At 38.2% G+C, this 15,757-nt stretch overlaps 1 protein-coding gene across 1 annotated transcript; it reads left to right on the plus strand.

Annotated features, from left to right (window-relative positions):
• Positions 1 to 807: 807 nt before the first annotated feature.
• Positions 808 to 1,965, plus strand: LOC107771481 (uncharacterized). The gene is made up of 2 exons (XM_075255290.1): positions 808 to 1,146; positions 1,645 to 1,965. The coding sequence occupies exons 1-2, from the start codon at positions 808 to 810 to the stop codon at positions 1,963 to 1,965; spliced, it is 660 nt and encodes a 219-aa protein (XP_075111391.1).
• Positions 1,966 to 15,757: the final 13,792 nt, after the last annotated feature.

Raw genomic sequence — 15,757 nt, forward strand, 5'->3', positions numbered from 1 at the left:
CAGGGCAGTTCTGCAGACCCTTTATCAGCACCAGTTGTATGCTAAATTTTCAAAATGTAAATTTTGGTTGGAGTCTGTTACCTTTTTGGGCCATGTTCTTTCCAGTGAAGGGATTCAGGTAGATCCCCAGAAGATTGCAGTAGTAAAAGATTGGCCTAGACCAACGACCCCGACGGACATCCGTAGCTTCTTGGGTTTAGCAGGGTATTATCGGAGGTTTGTGAAGGGATTCTCTACCCTCGCCTCCCCTTTGACTATGTTGATGCAGAAAACAGTTAAGTTCCAATGGTCCGACTCTTGTGAGAAAAGTTTTCGGGAATTGAAGTCGAGATTGACCTCGACGTCGATATTGACCTTGTCGGAAGGCGATGCCATCAGGGTCAGTTTAGGATGTGTGTTGATGTAACATGGGAAGGTTATAGCGTATGCTTCAAAGCAACTCAAGAATCACGAGAAGAATTATCCGACGCATGATTTGGAGCTTGCGGCAATTGTATTTGCCTTGAAAATATGGCGGCATTATCTTTATAGGATCCATGTGGATGTGTTCTCGGACCACAAGAGTCTCCAATATTTGTTCAAGCAGAAGGAGTTGAATTTAAGGCAGCGGCGATGGCTAGAATTGATCAAGGATTATGATATGGATATTTTATACCATCTAAGGAAGGCGAAAGTGGTGGCCGACGCTCTCAGTCTGAAGTCCCTAGGTAGTTTGGCTCATTTGGGAGCGGATCAGAAGCCTTTGGCTCGGCAGTTCAATTGGCCAGTCTGGGGGTTTGTATTTCGACCTCAGACGATGGGAAAGTTATGTTGCGTAATGGAGCAGAATCGTCACTGGTAGCAGAAGTCAAGGAAAAGCAGCTCATTGATCCAGCATTAGCACAGATAAAAGAGGCAGTTTTGAATAACAATACTTCGACATTTTCACTCGGTGGTGAGGATGGTGTATTACGATGTCAAGGTAGGCTATGTGTTCCAGATGTGGATAATCTTCGGGGGAGGATAATGGAGGAGGCTCATAATTCCAGGTATTCTGTGCACCCAGGTTTTACGAAAATGTACCATGATCGCAAGGAAATTTATTGGTGGAACTGTATGAAGAGGGGTGTGGAGGACTTTGTATCTAAATGTCCGAATTGTCAGCAAGTAAAAGCTGAGCACCAGCGGCCCGGTGGGTTAACTCAGCTTGTGGAAATACCAATGTGGAAATGGGAGATGATCAACATGGATTTTGTGGTAGGATTACCTAGCACTCAGCGCAAGTTCGACTCAATTTGGGTAATAGTGGATCGACTCACCAAATCAGCTCACTTCTTGCTAGTCAAGTCCACGGATACTGCGGAACAATATGCTCAACTATATATCAAGGAAATAGTAAGGCTTCATGGCACTCCACTTTCTATTATTTCAGATTGAGGGGCTCAGTTCACAGCTAATTTTTGGAAGAATTTTCAGCAAGGTTTGGCTACTCATGTGAATCTCAGCACGACTTTCCATCTGCAGACTGACGGTCAAGCGGAGCGGACTATTTAGATACTTGAAGATATGTTACGGTCTTGTGTCTTGGATTTCAAAGGTAATTGGGATGATCACTTGCCACTTATAGAATTTGCTTACAATAACAGCTTCCATGTTAGCATTCAGATGGCCCTGTTTGAGGCATTGTACGGGAGGAGATGTAGGTCTCCGATTGGATGGTTCGAAGTGGGTGAAGCAGAATTGTTAGGGCCAGATCTCGTGCACCAGGCTATGGAAAAAGTTAGAATCATTCAGGAAAGGCTGAAAGCTGCTCAGAGTCGCCAGAAATCTTATGCAGACATTCATCGAAGAAAATTGGAATTCCAAGTAGATGATTGGGTGTTCTTGAGGGTATCTCCTCTGAAGGGAGTCATGCGATTTGGGAATAAAGGGAAGTTGAGTCCTAGATATGTCGGGCCGTATCGGGTCACTCAAAGGATAGGATAGGTGGCCTATAGACTGGAATTTCCCCCTGAATTGTCGTTAGTACACCCGGTGTTCCATGTGTCTATGTTAAAGAAAGTGGTTGGAGACCCATCCACCATTGTGCCAATCGAGGCTATCGAGGTCAATGAAGAGTTATCATATGAAGAAATTCCGGTCGCTATTCTTGATAGGCAAGTCCGCAAATTGAGAAACAAGGAAGTTGCTTCAGTTAAAGTGTTATGGCAAAGTCAACAAGTCGAGGAATCCACGTGGGAAGCGGAAAGTGAAATGAAAGAAAAATATCCCCATTTGTTTGAACAAGTCTAGTAGTGATCGTGCGAACTATTGTCTCTAAGTAAATTGATGTTGTGTTCAATTTGGTGCAAAGACACCCCATATTTTCCCCTAAATGCTTTACTATTGTAACTCCTCAAGTTGTGCAAGAATTGCATGTGTTGTAATTAATTGAGTCATGCGCAATCCCCTTTTTGGTAAGTGAAAGTTTTGTAAGAACTCATGTGATAAGTGAATAATTAAAGGTAATGTAGATTGGTAATGATTAATTGAAATGCGTATAGTGTATTGAAGTGGTTGGACTGCATGGAACTCATTGAAGTGGCCAAATTATGTACAGATGTTGAGGTAATGAATTGTATACCAGTTGTAGGGATAATAGAGATAGCATAATGGTGCTTGGAAATAATGTTTTGGGGGCTCTCTGACAGGTAGATAAGTCTAATTACAAAGGAAACTCTGGCAAAATATTTTAAAAAAAAGAGCTTGCATTCCATGTTTTCAAAACCAACCAATATCCAAAATCCTCATTCGAGGACGAATGATTTTAAGTGGGGAAGGATGTAAGGCCCCGTGAAAACTTGTACTCAAAACCCGGTAGTTCGGACCTTTTGTACTAATCTATGCTATAAAAAGTCAAGAAATATTGTTTTCCAGAAAATGCGATTTTGCGGTCGAGAATGCGGTCGCATATCAGGTATGCAAACCGCATAATCGCAGCAAAGTGAGTCAGTGTATTGGTTGAATTGGAGGTTAAATCTGCAACCTGATATGCGATCGCATAACCGATATGCGGACCGCATAGTCGTCGCATATTTCCCTTGGGACTTTTATGAGTGGCAGTTCTGCGGTGCATTATGCGACCACAGAACGAGTACGCGGACCACATTTCTGCCGCATACCCAGGCAGTGTGTTCAAATATTGGGAGCACTTTTGCGGTCCATTCTGCGAACCGCATTTCCACTCTGCGATCGCAAAGTGCGATCGCATACCTAACCAGGGCTCCAATTTTCTAAATTTTAAACCTGACCCCTTTTTCAATAAAACACCCCAGCCCCTTATTTTAACCTATTTTCTGAACAAAAATAGAGAGAGGGAAGAGAGGATTTTTGAGAGAGAAAGTCTTGTCTCCATCAATTTGATTTTTCAAAGTCACTCGGGCTGGCGAATTTCAAGTAATTGTCTTCATCTCCGTTCTTGAAGGTAAAATCCCCAACCCTTTTTCATTGTTTTCATATTTAAACAAAAAGGGGGGCTCTCATGCGCTAATTTTTGAAAATGGAAGTTGAGATACACATGCATGTCCTTTAAAACCTAGAATCTAGTAAGAGGAATTTGGTAGAACTAAAGATTTGCAAAAGAGGGGTTGGAAACCTAAGTAAGTTCAGGCTGAGTTTGTGAACCTCAAATCTAAGTTATATGTGCTAACTTGTGAACTATATTGACGGTACTAGGTTGTTGGTGAATTGGAAGTAAAAGTTAAAAAGGAAATTCGACTCCAGGTTTGTATGGATAACTTTAACCTTTATAAAGTCACCTTGTTGGTGTACGAGTAATTGGTATGTGTTACTTATGTGGACTATTTGTGAAATTCCTATGATTAATATGCCTCGAACGTTGTTGGTTAAGTTTTCCGTTATTGTAGTATGAGTAAAATGGAAATAACACAAGTGTGTGTGGGTATGAATGTGTTACGTGGTAAGAGCTGTGAAACAAACGATGGAAAGAAATTGTAATTGATACAATTGAAACAACTGTGGCAATATCATACGTGACTTGTTTTGGGAATTATCGTTGTGACTTGAATTGTGTACAGGTTATTGTATATGTTGGAATTAGTATTGATGTTTATGAACACTCTTTGTGAATTGTTGTTGTTGTTGTGTGAAATATGATTGTCCGGTGGGATCGGGTTGCGCACCGCAACATGAAGTAATAAGGTGTAGGTTATGGTGATAAGGGTGGCCGAGGTAATAAGGGTGGCCGAGGTAATAAGGGTGGAAAAGTGATCGAAATCACTATTGAAATAAAAATATGTGAAAGTTGTGAAACCATTGATGTGATGAAATAATGTTGAAAGGGGAAAAGGAGAGATTGTGGAGTTGTTTGGCTATGGTTGTTCCTTTCATGTGCATTTGATTGTTGATTCTATTACTATTTGTTATTTGTGTATTTCTTGATTTTACTTGGGGTAAAGTTTCTTATACATACCAGTACAATTCAAATGTACTGACGTCCCTTTTGCCGGGGGCGCTACATTCAATTGTAGGTGGTTCCATAACAGGTACTTCAGCCCACCGACAGTAGGCGTACCACCCGCTCCCATTTCATAATGTCTTGTGGTAGGCATACCACCCGCTCCCATTTCATAATATCTTGTGGTAGGCATACCACCCGCTCCTATTTCATCAATCTTGTGGTAGGCGTATAATCCTCTCCCATTTCAGTTCATCACACAATCACAAGAAATCCCGGCAAGGGAACATAAGTAATATAATAACTTCCCGGCAAGGGAACAAGGATATCGAAATAGTCATCCCGACAAGGGAGAATCAACTATAACCAATCTCACTTTGCTAGTACTCAGTTCAATTAATGGAAATACTTAATCATAGAGGATCATTAATTAAAGTATACAAGGTGTCATTCAAAAACACAACAACTTTCAAGTTAAGACCCACGGTCATGCTTGACACCAACGTATAAATATTCGTCACCATGCCTATACGTCGTACTCAACAAGAAGCAAGTAGAAAATATGACTCAACTCCTAATCCCTCAAACTAGAGTTAAACCAAACACTTACCTCGATGCCTTGAACACCACTCAAGTCTCAATTTTAGCTTTACCTCTTGATTCCACCACCAATCCGCTCGAATCTAGTCATAAGTTACTTAATCACATTAATAAATGCTAAATGAATCAACCCCAATGCATGAAAATGAGTTTTCCAAAGTTTTACCGAAAAGTCAATATTCACCCCCGAGCCCACGTGGCCGCAACCCGAGGTTTGGACCAAAACCCAATTGCCCATTACCCAACAAATTCAAATATATGGTTTGTTTTGAAATCGGACCTCAAATTGAGGTCCAAATCCCTAATTTTAGAAAAACCTAGGTTCTACCCACATCACCCAATTTCCCCATGAAAATCTATGATTTGAAGCTGAAACCATGTTAAAAGATGTTAAGAAGTGAAGAAAATAAGTTAGAAATCATTTACCAATCATTTCGGAGAAGAAACATTGTTTGGAAAACCGCCTCTTATGTTTTGGGGTTTTGAAAAGTGTAAAATAACTAAAATTCACATGTATTTATACCCCTCTGAAGTTCCCAACACGGACCGCGTAAGAAAGACCGCGGCCGCGCAGGCTCCCTGAAGACCTGCAGATCAATTCCCCGTGCGGACCGCACCAAGCTGACCACGGCCACACAACACCCACCGCGGACCGCTCAAGATGACTGCGGCCGCGATGGCCCCTCCGCGTCCGCACGTGATTTCTCGCGGACCGCGCAAGAGGGTTCTGAGACCTGTCAAAATTCCTGAACCTGCAACATTTGATCTTCTAATGCCTAAGGCATCCCGGAACCTACTAGAAACTCACCCGAGCCCTCGAAACTCTAAACCAAGCATGCACACTACCTCAAAAACACCCTACGAACATATTCGTGTGATCACATCACCAATATAACATCATGAACATTGAATTGAGCCTCAAGATCAATGAAATTTCTCAGATTTCCTTTTAAACATCAATTCTCCCAATTTGGGTGGTTCGGATCACATCAAACAACATCCGTTTTTTACCAAACTATACAGGAGTGATTCAAAACATATATAAGACTCGTACCGGGCACCGGAACCAAAATACGGTCCCGATACCATTGCTTTCTAAACAGATTTCATTTCCATTTTCAGAGAACAATTTCACTTAAAAATTCATAACTCGGGCTAGGGACCTCGGAATTTGATTCCAGCATACGCCCGAGTCCCATATTTTCCTACGGACCCTCCGGGATTGTCATATCACGGGTCCGGATCTCTTTACCTAAAATGTTGACCGAAGTCAAATTTATTCATTTCGAGGTCAAAACTTAGCAATTTTCACAAGATTTCACATTTAAGCTTTCCGGCTACGCGCCCGGACTGCACACATAAATCGAGGCAACTCTAAATTAGGTTTTCAGGGCCTCGGAGACACAGATTTCAATTAGAAACAGGTGATAACCCTTTTGGGTCATCACATACAGCCATTTAATGCCACAATACGGGCTTGAACTAGCCTAGTAGACTTGGTCAGCTTTAATCGAGTGCCTTGGTGATGGGTTTTCAACGTCTTTGCCTGATGCTTCTTATGTTTTGATGATCTAACAAACTTGTTGTAAAGAACCAGATAGAAAACCTGGCCCACATGGTGTACATTTCAACTAACCTGGTCCAAGTCTAAAAATCAGCAAATAAATGAACGACCATAGGGAGGAACACAATATAGGGTTCTCCGACAAATGTACAAGTCAGTGACTGTCCACAATCATTATAAAGAGAAACACAACAAGGACCTGGTCCCTTAGGGTTCTCTTACAGAAGTACAGGTCAATTGTACAGCTGGAACATAGCAGCAGAAAGTGACCATCTCGCCACTATTACAAAAGAGGAACACAACTAGGACCTGGTCCGATAGTGTTCTCTGATAGAAGTACAAGTCGACTATGCATCTAGAACACAACTACACAGAAGTGGCTGTGCAGACAGTATAACAGCCACTTCTTATTGGGAAAAAGCGTGTACCAAGAATTGACACCACTATCTATTGTGATGTCTTTTGTGATATAACAACCTAGTTCAAGGCACAACTTCCTTTGTGCATTCAGTGATATTCTCTCAAGCATAACAGTGTTTATCCAACATTGAAGTCACTGGTGTGTCAAGAACTAGAAGACAACTCCACTAAAGATCAGTCTGTTATTGAGTTTATGTATAACCGTAGTTGAGTTGTAATCTTGTCATTTTTTCTTCATTATATTTCCTAGTTTGCTTTCTTAGAAGCTTTGTCTTAGGAAAAAACAAAAAATCTGTAAACTTCCGAGTTTATGTTGTGACTAGGAATAGTCATAAGTTTAAAGCCTTTGTAACTAGGAGAGGTATAAAATGGCTTGTGGTGAGAGCATCACAAGTTAGTTTAAGTCTTTGTAATAGGGTTATTGCAAAGTGGTTTGTAATAGGGAGATTGCAAGTTAGTGAAGTTAAAAGCCTACAAGAGTAGGTCGTGGTTTTTTGATCCCCTTGTGTGGGATTTTTCCACGTAAAACTCCCTTGTCTTCTTTACGTTCAGTTTCCAGAAGTTTTCTTAGCATTACCTCATATAGGACCAGGTACTCTACAGTTTGGTGGACTCATATAAACTAACAATTGGTATCAGAGCAGGTTCTTTCTAAAAGGCTAGCACCTAGAAAGCATCTCAATGGCTGCTCCACCCAACTTTGAGGAAGGACAATCAACCTATAGACCTCCCAGATTCGATGGTTAGTACTATGGCTGGTGGAAGACCCACATGCATGATTTTATGATGGCAGAAGATTTAGAACTGTGGGACATCATTTGTGATGGTACACATGTTCCCATGAAGAAGCTTGAAGAAACAGGATCAATGGTGCCGAAAGGCAGAAAAGAGTACAACGACAATGACAGAAAAGCTATAGAAAAGAACTATCGTGCCAAGAAAATATTGATGTGTGGCATAAGACCTGATGAGTACAACAGAGTCTCAGCTTGTGACACTTCCAAAGAAATATGAGAAGTGTTGCAAACAGCACACGAAGGAACTACTCAAGTCAAACAGTCCACGATCGACATGCTCACCACGAAATATGAGCTCTTTAGGATGAAGGATGATGAGTCTATACAAGATATGCACACAAGATTCACCTCCATCATAAATGAGCTTCATTGACTTGGAGATATCATTCCCAGAAACAAGCTTGTAAGGAAAATCCTTAGTGTTCTACCCGGTTCTTGGGAAAGTAAGGTAAATGCCATCACTGAAGCTAAAGATCTACAAACTCTGACCATGGATGAGTTGATTGGTAATCTGAAGACATGCGAGATGAAAAGAAAGAAAGGCAGTGAAAAAAGAGAGCATAAGAAGGAAAAGAACCTGGTACTCACAGCTGAAAGTAGTGACTCAAGTGATGAAGATAGTGACATGACCTATCTTACTAAAAGATTTCAAAAGATGGTTCAAAGAAATTGGGGTATACCAAAATGGGGTAGTTCAAGTAAAGCAAGGAACAACGATCTCTATCACAGATGTGGAAAGTCAGGGAATTTTATCAAAGACTTCCCACTCACGAAACAAGAGCAATACAAGCAAAATCCTGACAAAGCAGCAAAAAGGAACCTGGTTCTAGACAAACGATTCAATTGAAAAAGTGCTACTGACAATATTGTTAAGCAGGCTCTTGCTGCTTGGGGAGACTCCTCTAGTGAATCCAAAAAGGAACTAGATGTAGAAAACAGTTCCCTGATGGCAGTGGAAACTGAAGCAATGAAGTGTGCTTCACTGTTCGTGCTGATGGCTCAGTCTGATGATGATGAAGAAGATGAAGACGATGAGGTAAACTTCAAGGATGTTCAGAGAAATCTGAAATCCTACTCTTCTAAGAAGATAAGGTCGTTAGCTAATGTCCTAATTGATGCCTATTATAGCCTTGTTAATAATAAGGAGATCCTGACAATAGAACTAGGAGAGGCCGAACAATCTAAAGATGATCTGGTGGTATGTGTAGTGGACCTAAATGAGACAATAGTTAATTTCAAAAAAAGAAAAGGAAGCCTTGAATGAAAGAATAACTAGTGTGGAAAATGAGAGAGACGACCTGATAGTAGTAGTTGTTGACACAAAAGAAACAATAGAGGGTCTTAACAATGAGAAACACTCCTTAGAAGGAAAAATTGCAACTACTAAGGAAGAGAGGAATGACCTTTTAGTGATATGCACCGATCTAGAGGAAATCATTGAGGAACTCAATAGAGAACATAGGAATGTGAGTCTTGGGAAAGGGAAGGAAGTAGCTAGTGAGTCACACATCATGCTTGAAAAGGAATTAACTGTTGTGAAAACCATCCTATGTAGTGAACTCGAGAAGAATCAACAACTTCAAGCTGAATTGGAGAAAGTAATAATTGATCTTGAGAAATCCCTGAAGTGGACCTGGTCCTCAGATGTTGTCACTGCCATGCATTTTAACAATAGTGGAAATAGGTAGGGCATTGGGTTCTAAAAGTAGAAAACTACTTACAACCCTCACAACAAGTATGTCACTGTACCTGATAACTGGCTATGTACCCACTGTGGGAACAATGGGCATTTTAAAGAAAATTGCCAGGCCAGAGTTCAGTCTACTCAGAAAAAAAGTGTTTACTGATAAAGTGACTACTAACAAAGTACTAGGTACCACTTGCAAGAAGAGGATGTTGCCTGCATGGACTAGGAAAACCCTTATTAATCATTTCTATCATAACAAGGGACCCAAAGTAGTTTGGTTTCTAAATCTAACCCTTGATTTGCATGTGTAGGGAGCAGTGAGAGGAATCGGACTACGATGGATTATGGTCTATGGATGCTTAAAGCACGTGACTGAAAACATCATGAATTTCCTCTCACTGAAAGCCTGCTAAAAGGGAATGTATCCTTAAAAAGGAAGTAGAGGGTATATTCTCGGTGAATGTAAAGTTGGAAAGGTTCTTTGGCACTGAGCTGGGAACGTGTACTATGTGAATGGCCTAAAAGTACAGTTACCAATTTGATAACTAGCCAAGTGGTCTCAGTAGACAAAAGGAAATGAGAACATCCACTTTGTTAACTATGAGTCTCCATAAGCCGGTGGTATGAGATGGGTAAAGTCGAAACCTTAGCATGAAAGATTGGTGAATGCAAGCTTCTCACCTCCGAATAAATTAACTCAGAAAGTCCTGGTGTGTGGTCTGCCAAACTCAAGAGTCACCTGGACACGGTTCACAAAAAAAGGAGGAGACTCTCGAGGTGTTAATGGTTCTTGTCAAGAAGATTCAAGTGAAAGCAAAGAGGAGGGGGAGTCACGCACAATTTCTCTACACCAAGGACTCCAGAAAAAATGGTATTGCTGAAAGAAAGAACGACACTGGAAGATGTGGCATGGACAATGCTCATCGACTATGGAATTGCCAAGAAATTCTGGGCAAAAGCAATAAATGCTGCTTTCTACTTGGTGAACAGGTGTCTGAGCAGGTCCCTCCTGAATCAAAAACCCACTATGAGCTGCCAAATGGAAGAAAATGCCTTCTTGACTGAAACACAACTCATTTGAGAACCTTCTTGACTGAAAATGTCATGTTCTTGACAACGGGAATGATCAGCTTGGGAAGTTCAATACAAAAGACGAATGAAGGAATCCTTCTGGGGTACTCTCCACAAAGCAAGGCCACAAAGTCTACAACAAAGGACACATAAAATGGAATGAAGTGCTCATGGGGCATTCAACAAGATGCCTTCCTCTAGACAAGGAAGAAACGGTGATGATCAATATGATGAACTAACTCTGGTCACTGGAAAAATTTCTGAGGCTTCAAATAAGGAGGCTGACATAATGAGTAAGATGAAGGAGACAAGTGAAAGACAGTGTAATATTATCTTTCACTTCTCACAAGGAACCTGGTACTTCACTTACTACCACTGAAGCTGAAGAAAGAGTGGAGATGCAACTCATGGTACTCTACAAGCAACAAAACAAGAGTGTGGGGAAATCAAAATTAACCTCCCAACTTTCCCTACCAATCAAACCTCGGTCCCAAATTGAAAGCACAAAAGCTCCCATCTATGTGACAATTCAATCATTCTCTTGTATTCTAGAGTTAGATAAGAATTTAAAAACTCAAAAAAAAATTCCTTATGTATCCCCACTCCAGAATAGAATCTAAAGTCAAGTCCTTAAGAATCCTACTTGAAGGCTGCCCAAAGAAATTTGAGATACCTTAAGGGAACTCAGGATCTGGTCATGTGTTACCCTTCAGGTGACAGTTTTTAATCCTGTTGGGTATGATGATATTAACTCTGCAGGTTGTCTTTTGAAAAGAAAGAGCACTTCTGGAATGGTCCACTTGCCATGTTTGACGAGACCAATGTGCATAGGATTTTTCTACTCGTACTCAGTCAAATTCTAGTATAGTTTATAATATTGTCCCATAGAGATTGGTTAATCTAGGCTACAGACTTTTAATATTTTTACTACTATTTGAGAGAACCAAATTGATTAAAGGTGAGTTTTAAAACTTGTTAATTAATTAATTAAAGCAAAGCAAACAATTTCTGAAAGATTTATAATTTAAAAGAGTTGGGAATCGTTGAATTCACTTGATAATATTATTACAATAAAATCTCAATTTCTACATGTATTTCTCTAAAGAATAATTGCTTATTGCTAATACAATTATATTTGTTCACTAAGAAAAAGTCAATTAGTAGCACTCCGTGAGATTATGTAATTAATTGTGTTAAAATTAGTGACGATCAAACCGAAATATTTTCTTGCTTGAATTGTGCTAAAAGGTAGTAAAAACTTCGTGAAAATATTTTTACTAAAAGTCAGTAATCTTGCCTACAACAATTCCTCCGTGAGAATTAAAACTGAGACAAACAAGATTACAGATTTAAAATAAGAGATTTACTAAAATTTATTCTCACTCTACTATTTTATTCATTGGTTATTATATATTAATTTTTTGCTCCGTGAGAATTACAAAATTAATATAAGAATAACTTAAATAAAATATATAGAAGTGATAATAATGATTAGTTAGAAACCATTATTTCAGCACAGTATGAATTATACAATGAAAATTTCAAGCCAAGGATGTATTAAAACTGAAATAATATTATAAAAGTATATATCAAGCTTCATCAACTATCCCAACAGAAGAGATTACTCCATTATGGAGTATTTAAATCTCACAACAAAAAGGAATTCTAGAATATTTCCAATACTCTTAGAAAATCCAAAAACTAATAAGAATAAAATAAAATAGTTAAAGAAAGAAGTTAAGACCAAAGTTTAGATAAAAGTAGTTCTCCTCCTTCTCCCCTCTTCCGATGCCAAATTGCATTCTATTTATAGATAAATCTTGCAAGCATTAAATGATTAGACGTGTCCAAGGAATAAGCTTGGACACGTCTGAAGAGTGAGCTTGGATGTGTCCGAGGAGTGAGTTTGGATGTATCTGAAGACATGAGCTTGGATGTGTCTAAAGACATGAGCTTGGATACGTCTGAAGACATGAGCTTGGACACGTCCAAGATAGGATCTTGGATGTATCTGAACTTCAATTATAGGCTTCCGTTTCCCATCTCAATTCTTGTGCTTGCCATAGCAGACTTTCATCGAGTATTTTGTCTTTTCCTTCTGTTATTTTTAATCTTTTTTTTCTGCAAAAATAGTTAGAAACAGGCAAAATACTAAATATAAATTTAAGTATATTATTTAAAGTAGAATGTTAATAATATATAATAAGTAAATATTTTATATTCATCAAATTCCCCTATGCTTGAACCATTGCTCGTCCTCGAGGAGCAATTAATAATAATTATTGTTTCTTGTAAAGTAGAAAATTGAAAACATAAGAATATACATAAAGTTCAACGCTAATAACATTTTCAAGTTCACCAAATCTTTACCTTGAATCTGCTTCTGCTTTTATTTAGCAAAAGAAATTTTGCATCTCGTATTCATGATGAACCTTTTGAGATTGATAACTTTATGATCACAACTTTTGAGTTTCTCAAATGTTTCCATAAGCTTGCCCATCATGTCAGTCTCCACTAATATACGATCAACATTGATTTCTAAAATCTTCTTAGGGCTTTTTTGGTTTTGTAATATTTGGCTTAATGCTAGTAAGGGTAAAGGATATATTTATAGTGACTTGATCTTTTCAGCTTTATCATAAGAGTTAATTATTTTGTCAACCACGAATTTATTTCGCAAGCATATATACATTTATTTTGTTTTTTGTATGGGACATTCATATATACATGAAGCACAGTTTTTCAGAATGCCTAGTTTTTTTCATTTTTTTTTTCATAATTCCCCATCCCTTGCTTTGATAATCATTTCTACTCAACTATAGATAGCATGGAAAGAGTAAGAATATTACTTTTGTATTATTCTTTACTTTTCTTTTCATGACGGTGTAGCAAAAAAATTGAAGGCTCAAATTTGGGTGCTAAAAGGATATATATGTACACTTTTTTTTTCTTTTCGGAACAAAGAGGCTAAAAAAAAGTTAAGCAAAGAAAGCCTAAATTTTAAAAATTAATGTTGTCTGAAATTTCGCCTCGATAGACATTTGGGGCAAGTTCTAACTAAATTATATTGATTCTACCTGTTTGTGGTCATAATGCTTCTCAATTTCAACAATTTCTCATATTTGGAGATACTCATCCTTTGCCTTCATAAAAACAAAAATCACAAACTTGGAAGTTAGATGGCATAAATGAAGAAAATTATGTTCAACGGTATGTAAAATTTTATCTTAACACTTTAAAACCGTACAAGAGCAATACTTACGAATAAAGGATGATTATAAACTAAAGAAAATTAGTTATGCATAGATAAATATATTAGAAAATCCTTATATATATATATATATATGGGGAGAGAGAGAGAGAGAGAGAGATTAAAAATAAGAATAAATAAAAATAATAAAATCTTTTTGACTTTCAAATTTACAATCATAGGAGAAAGTTTGAAAGAAACTGTGACCATACATGTTCTATGTGTAATAGACTGAACTAATTTAACACTTTAACAGCCATAAAGTACTAGTTGTGAATATAAACCAGAAAATTTACCTGTGCCAACATTCAAATTGATTTATTAAATGGCTAACCAACTAGTTACTTAGGCATACCGATCACCATGGAGTTACTCCTATGTAGGTGATACTGTTTTTGTAGAGGCCTTCATGAGATGGTCCGGTTGTACAATAACCTGGATTTTGACCAGATTAATTGGTTAAGCATTTAATTACCCAAATTTGTATTGGAATTATGAGGCTCCATTGTTTCACCCTCAATGTCTACGGGTAAGGTATCATAGTTTTGAGTTTAATGTCGTCAGCTTGACTTATTAATTTTGAAATTCATCAGTCTATCAAATTGACCGACTGATTTGCTCAAAATGTCCTCCAAAATACATTTTTAGCATGTGTCCATTCACCTTAAACTTGTCTCCTCCATTATTTTGCTGAATTTCAATTGTACCATATGGAGTTACATCTGTAATATCGTAAGGACCTGTCCACCTGGATTTCAACTTTCCTAGGAATAGCCTGAGTCGACTATTGTAAATAAGTACCTGATCTCCCACTTGAAAACTTTTCTGTCAGATCAAATTGTCATGCCAGATTTTTGTTTTTTCTTTGAAAATTCTTCCATTTTCATAAGCTACTAATCTCAGTTCTTCCAACTCATTAATCTGAAAAAATCTATTTTTACCAGCAGAGGCTAATTCAAAGTTTAGTGCTTTTAGTGCCCAAAAAGCTTTGTGTTCTAATTCAACTGGCAAATGAAAAGCTTTCCCAAAGGCTAATCTATATGGGAATGTTCCAATTGATCTTTTAAACGTCGTTTGGTATGCTTATAATGCATCATCTAATTTTAAAGCCCAGTCTTTTCTTGAGATTCCAACTATTTTTTCGAGAATTTATTTTAACTCACGGCTGGAAACTTCAACTTCCCCTTGAGTTTGAGCATGATATGGTGTTCCTTTTTTATGAGTCACACCATATTTTGTCAGCAAAGCAGAAAATTGTCTATTCATAAAATGAGTCCCTTGGTCACTAATGATGACTCATGGTGTGCCAAATCTAGTAAAAATATTTTTCTTGAGAATATTGCAGACAGTTCAAGCATCATTTTTCCTTGTGGGAATGGCTTCAACCCATCTTGACACATAATCCACGTCCACAAGGATATATTCAAAAGAATGAGAAGAAGGAAAAAGACTCATGAAATCTATTCCCCAAACATAAAATATTTCACATACCTGTATTGATTGTAATGGCATCTCATCTCTCTTAGTGATGTTACCTGTTCTCTAACACTTGTCACATTGTGTAGCATATGCTCAGGCATCTTTAAAGAGAGTCGGCCAGAAAAATCCGGCTTTCAAAACTTTAAAGGTTGTTCGATTTGCCGCATAATGTCCTCCAATTGCTCCATCATGACAGTGATATAAAATTTTACTCATCTCATCTTCAGGTACACATCTTTTAATGATATTATCTGCACAATTTTTAAACAAGTAAGGTTCATTCCACAAATAATACTTTGCATCAGATATAAGCTTTTCTCTTTGCTGGTAAGAGAGATCTCGGGGTGTCCACTTTCCAACCAAGTAGTTTGCAATATTTGCAAACCAGGGTGGTTGAGTCACAATTCAGTTAACTGAAAAAATATGTTCATCAGGAAATTCTTCCTTTATCTAG

The sequence above is a fragment of the Nicotiana tabacum genome, chromosome 6, assembly GCF_000715075.1.
Source record: "Nicotiana tabacum cultivar K326 chromosome 6, ASM71507v2, whole genome shotgun sequence".
NCBI classification, from domain to species: Eukaryota; Viridiplantae; Streptophyta; class Magnoliopsida; order Solanales; family Solanaceae; genus Nicotiana; species Nicotiana tabacum.

Bases quoted from the DNA above. Each gene is read 5' to 3' on its own strand.
- LOC107771481 (XM_075255290.1), top strand. From the start codon at position 808: ATGTTGCGTAATGGAGCAGAATCGTCACTGGTAGCAGAAGTCAAGGAA. The intron at 1,147-1,644 runs GTAAAAGCTGAG...GTTAGCATTCAG, and splicing joins AATGTCCGAATTGTCAGCAA to ATGGCCCTGTTTGAGGCATT.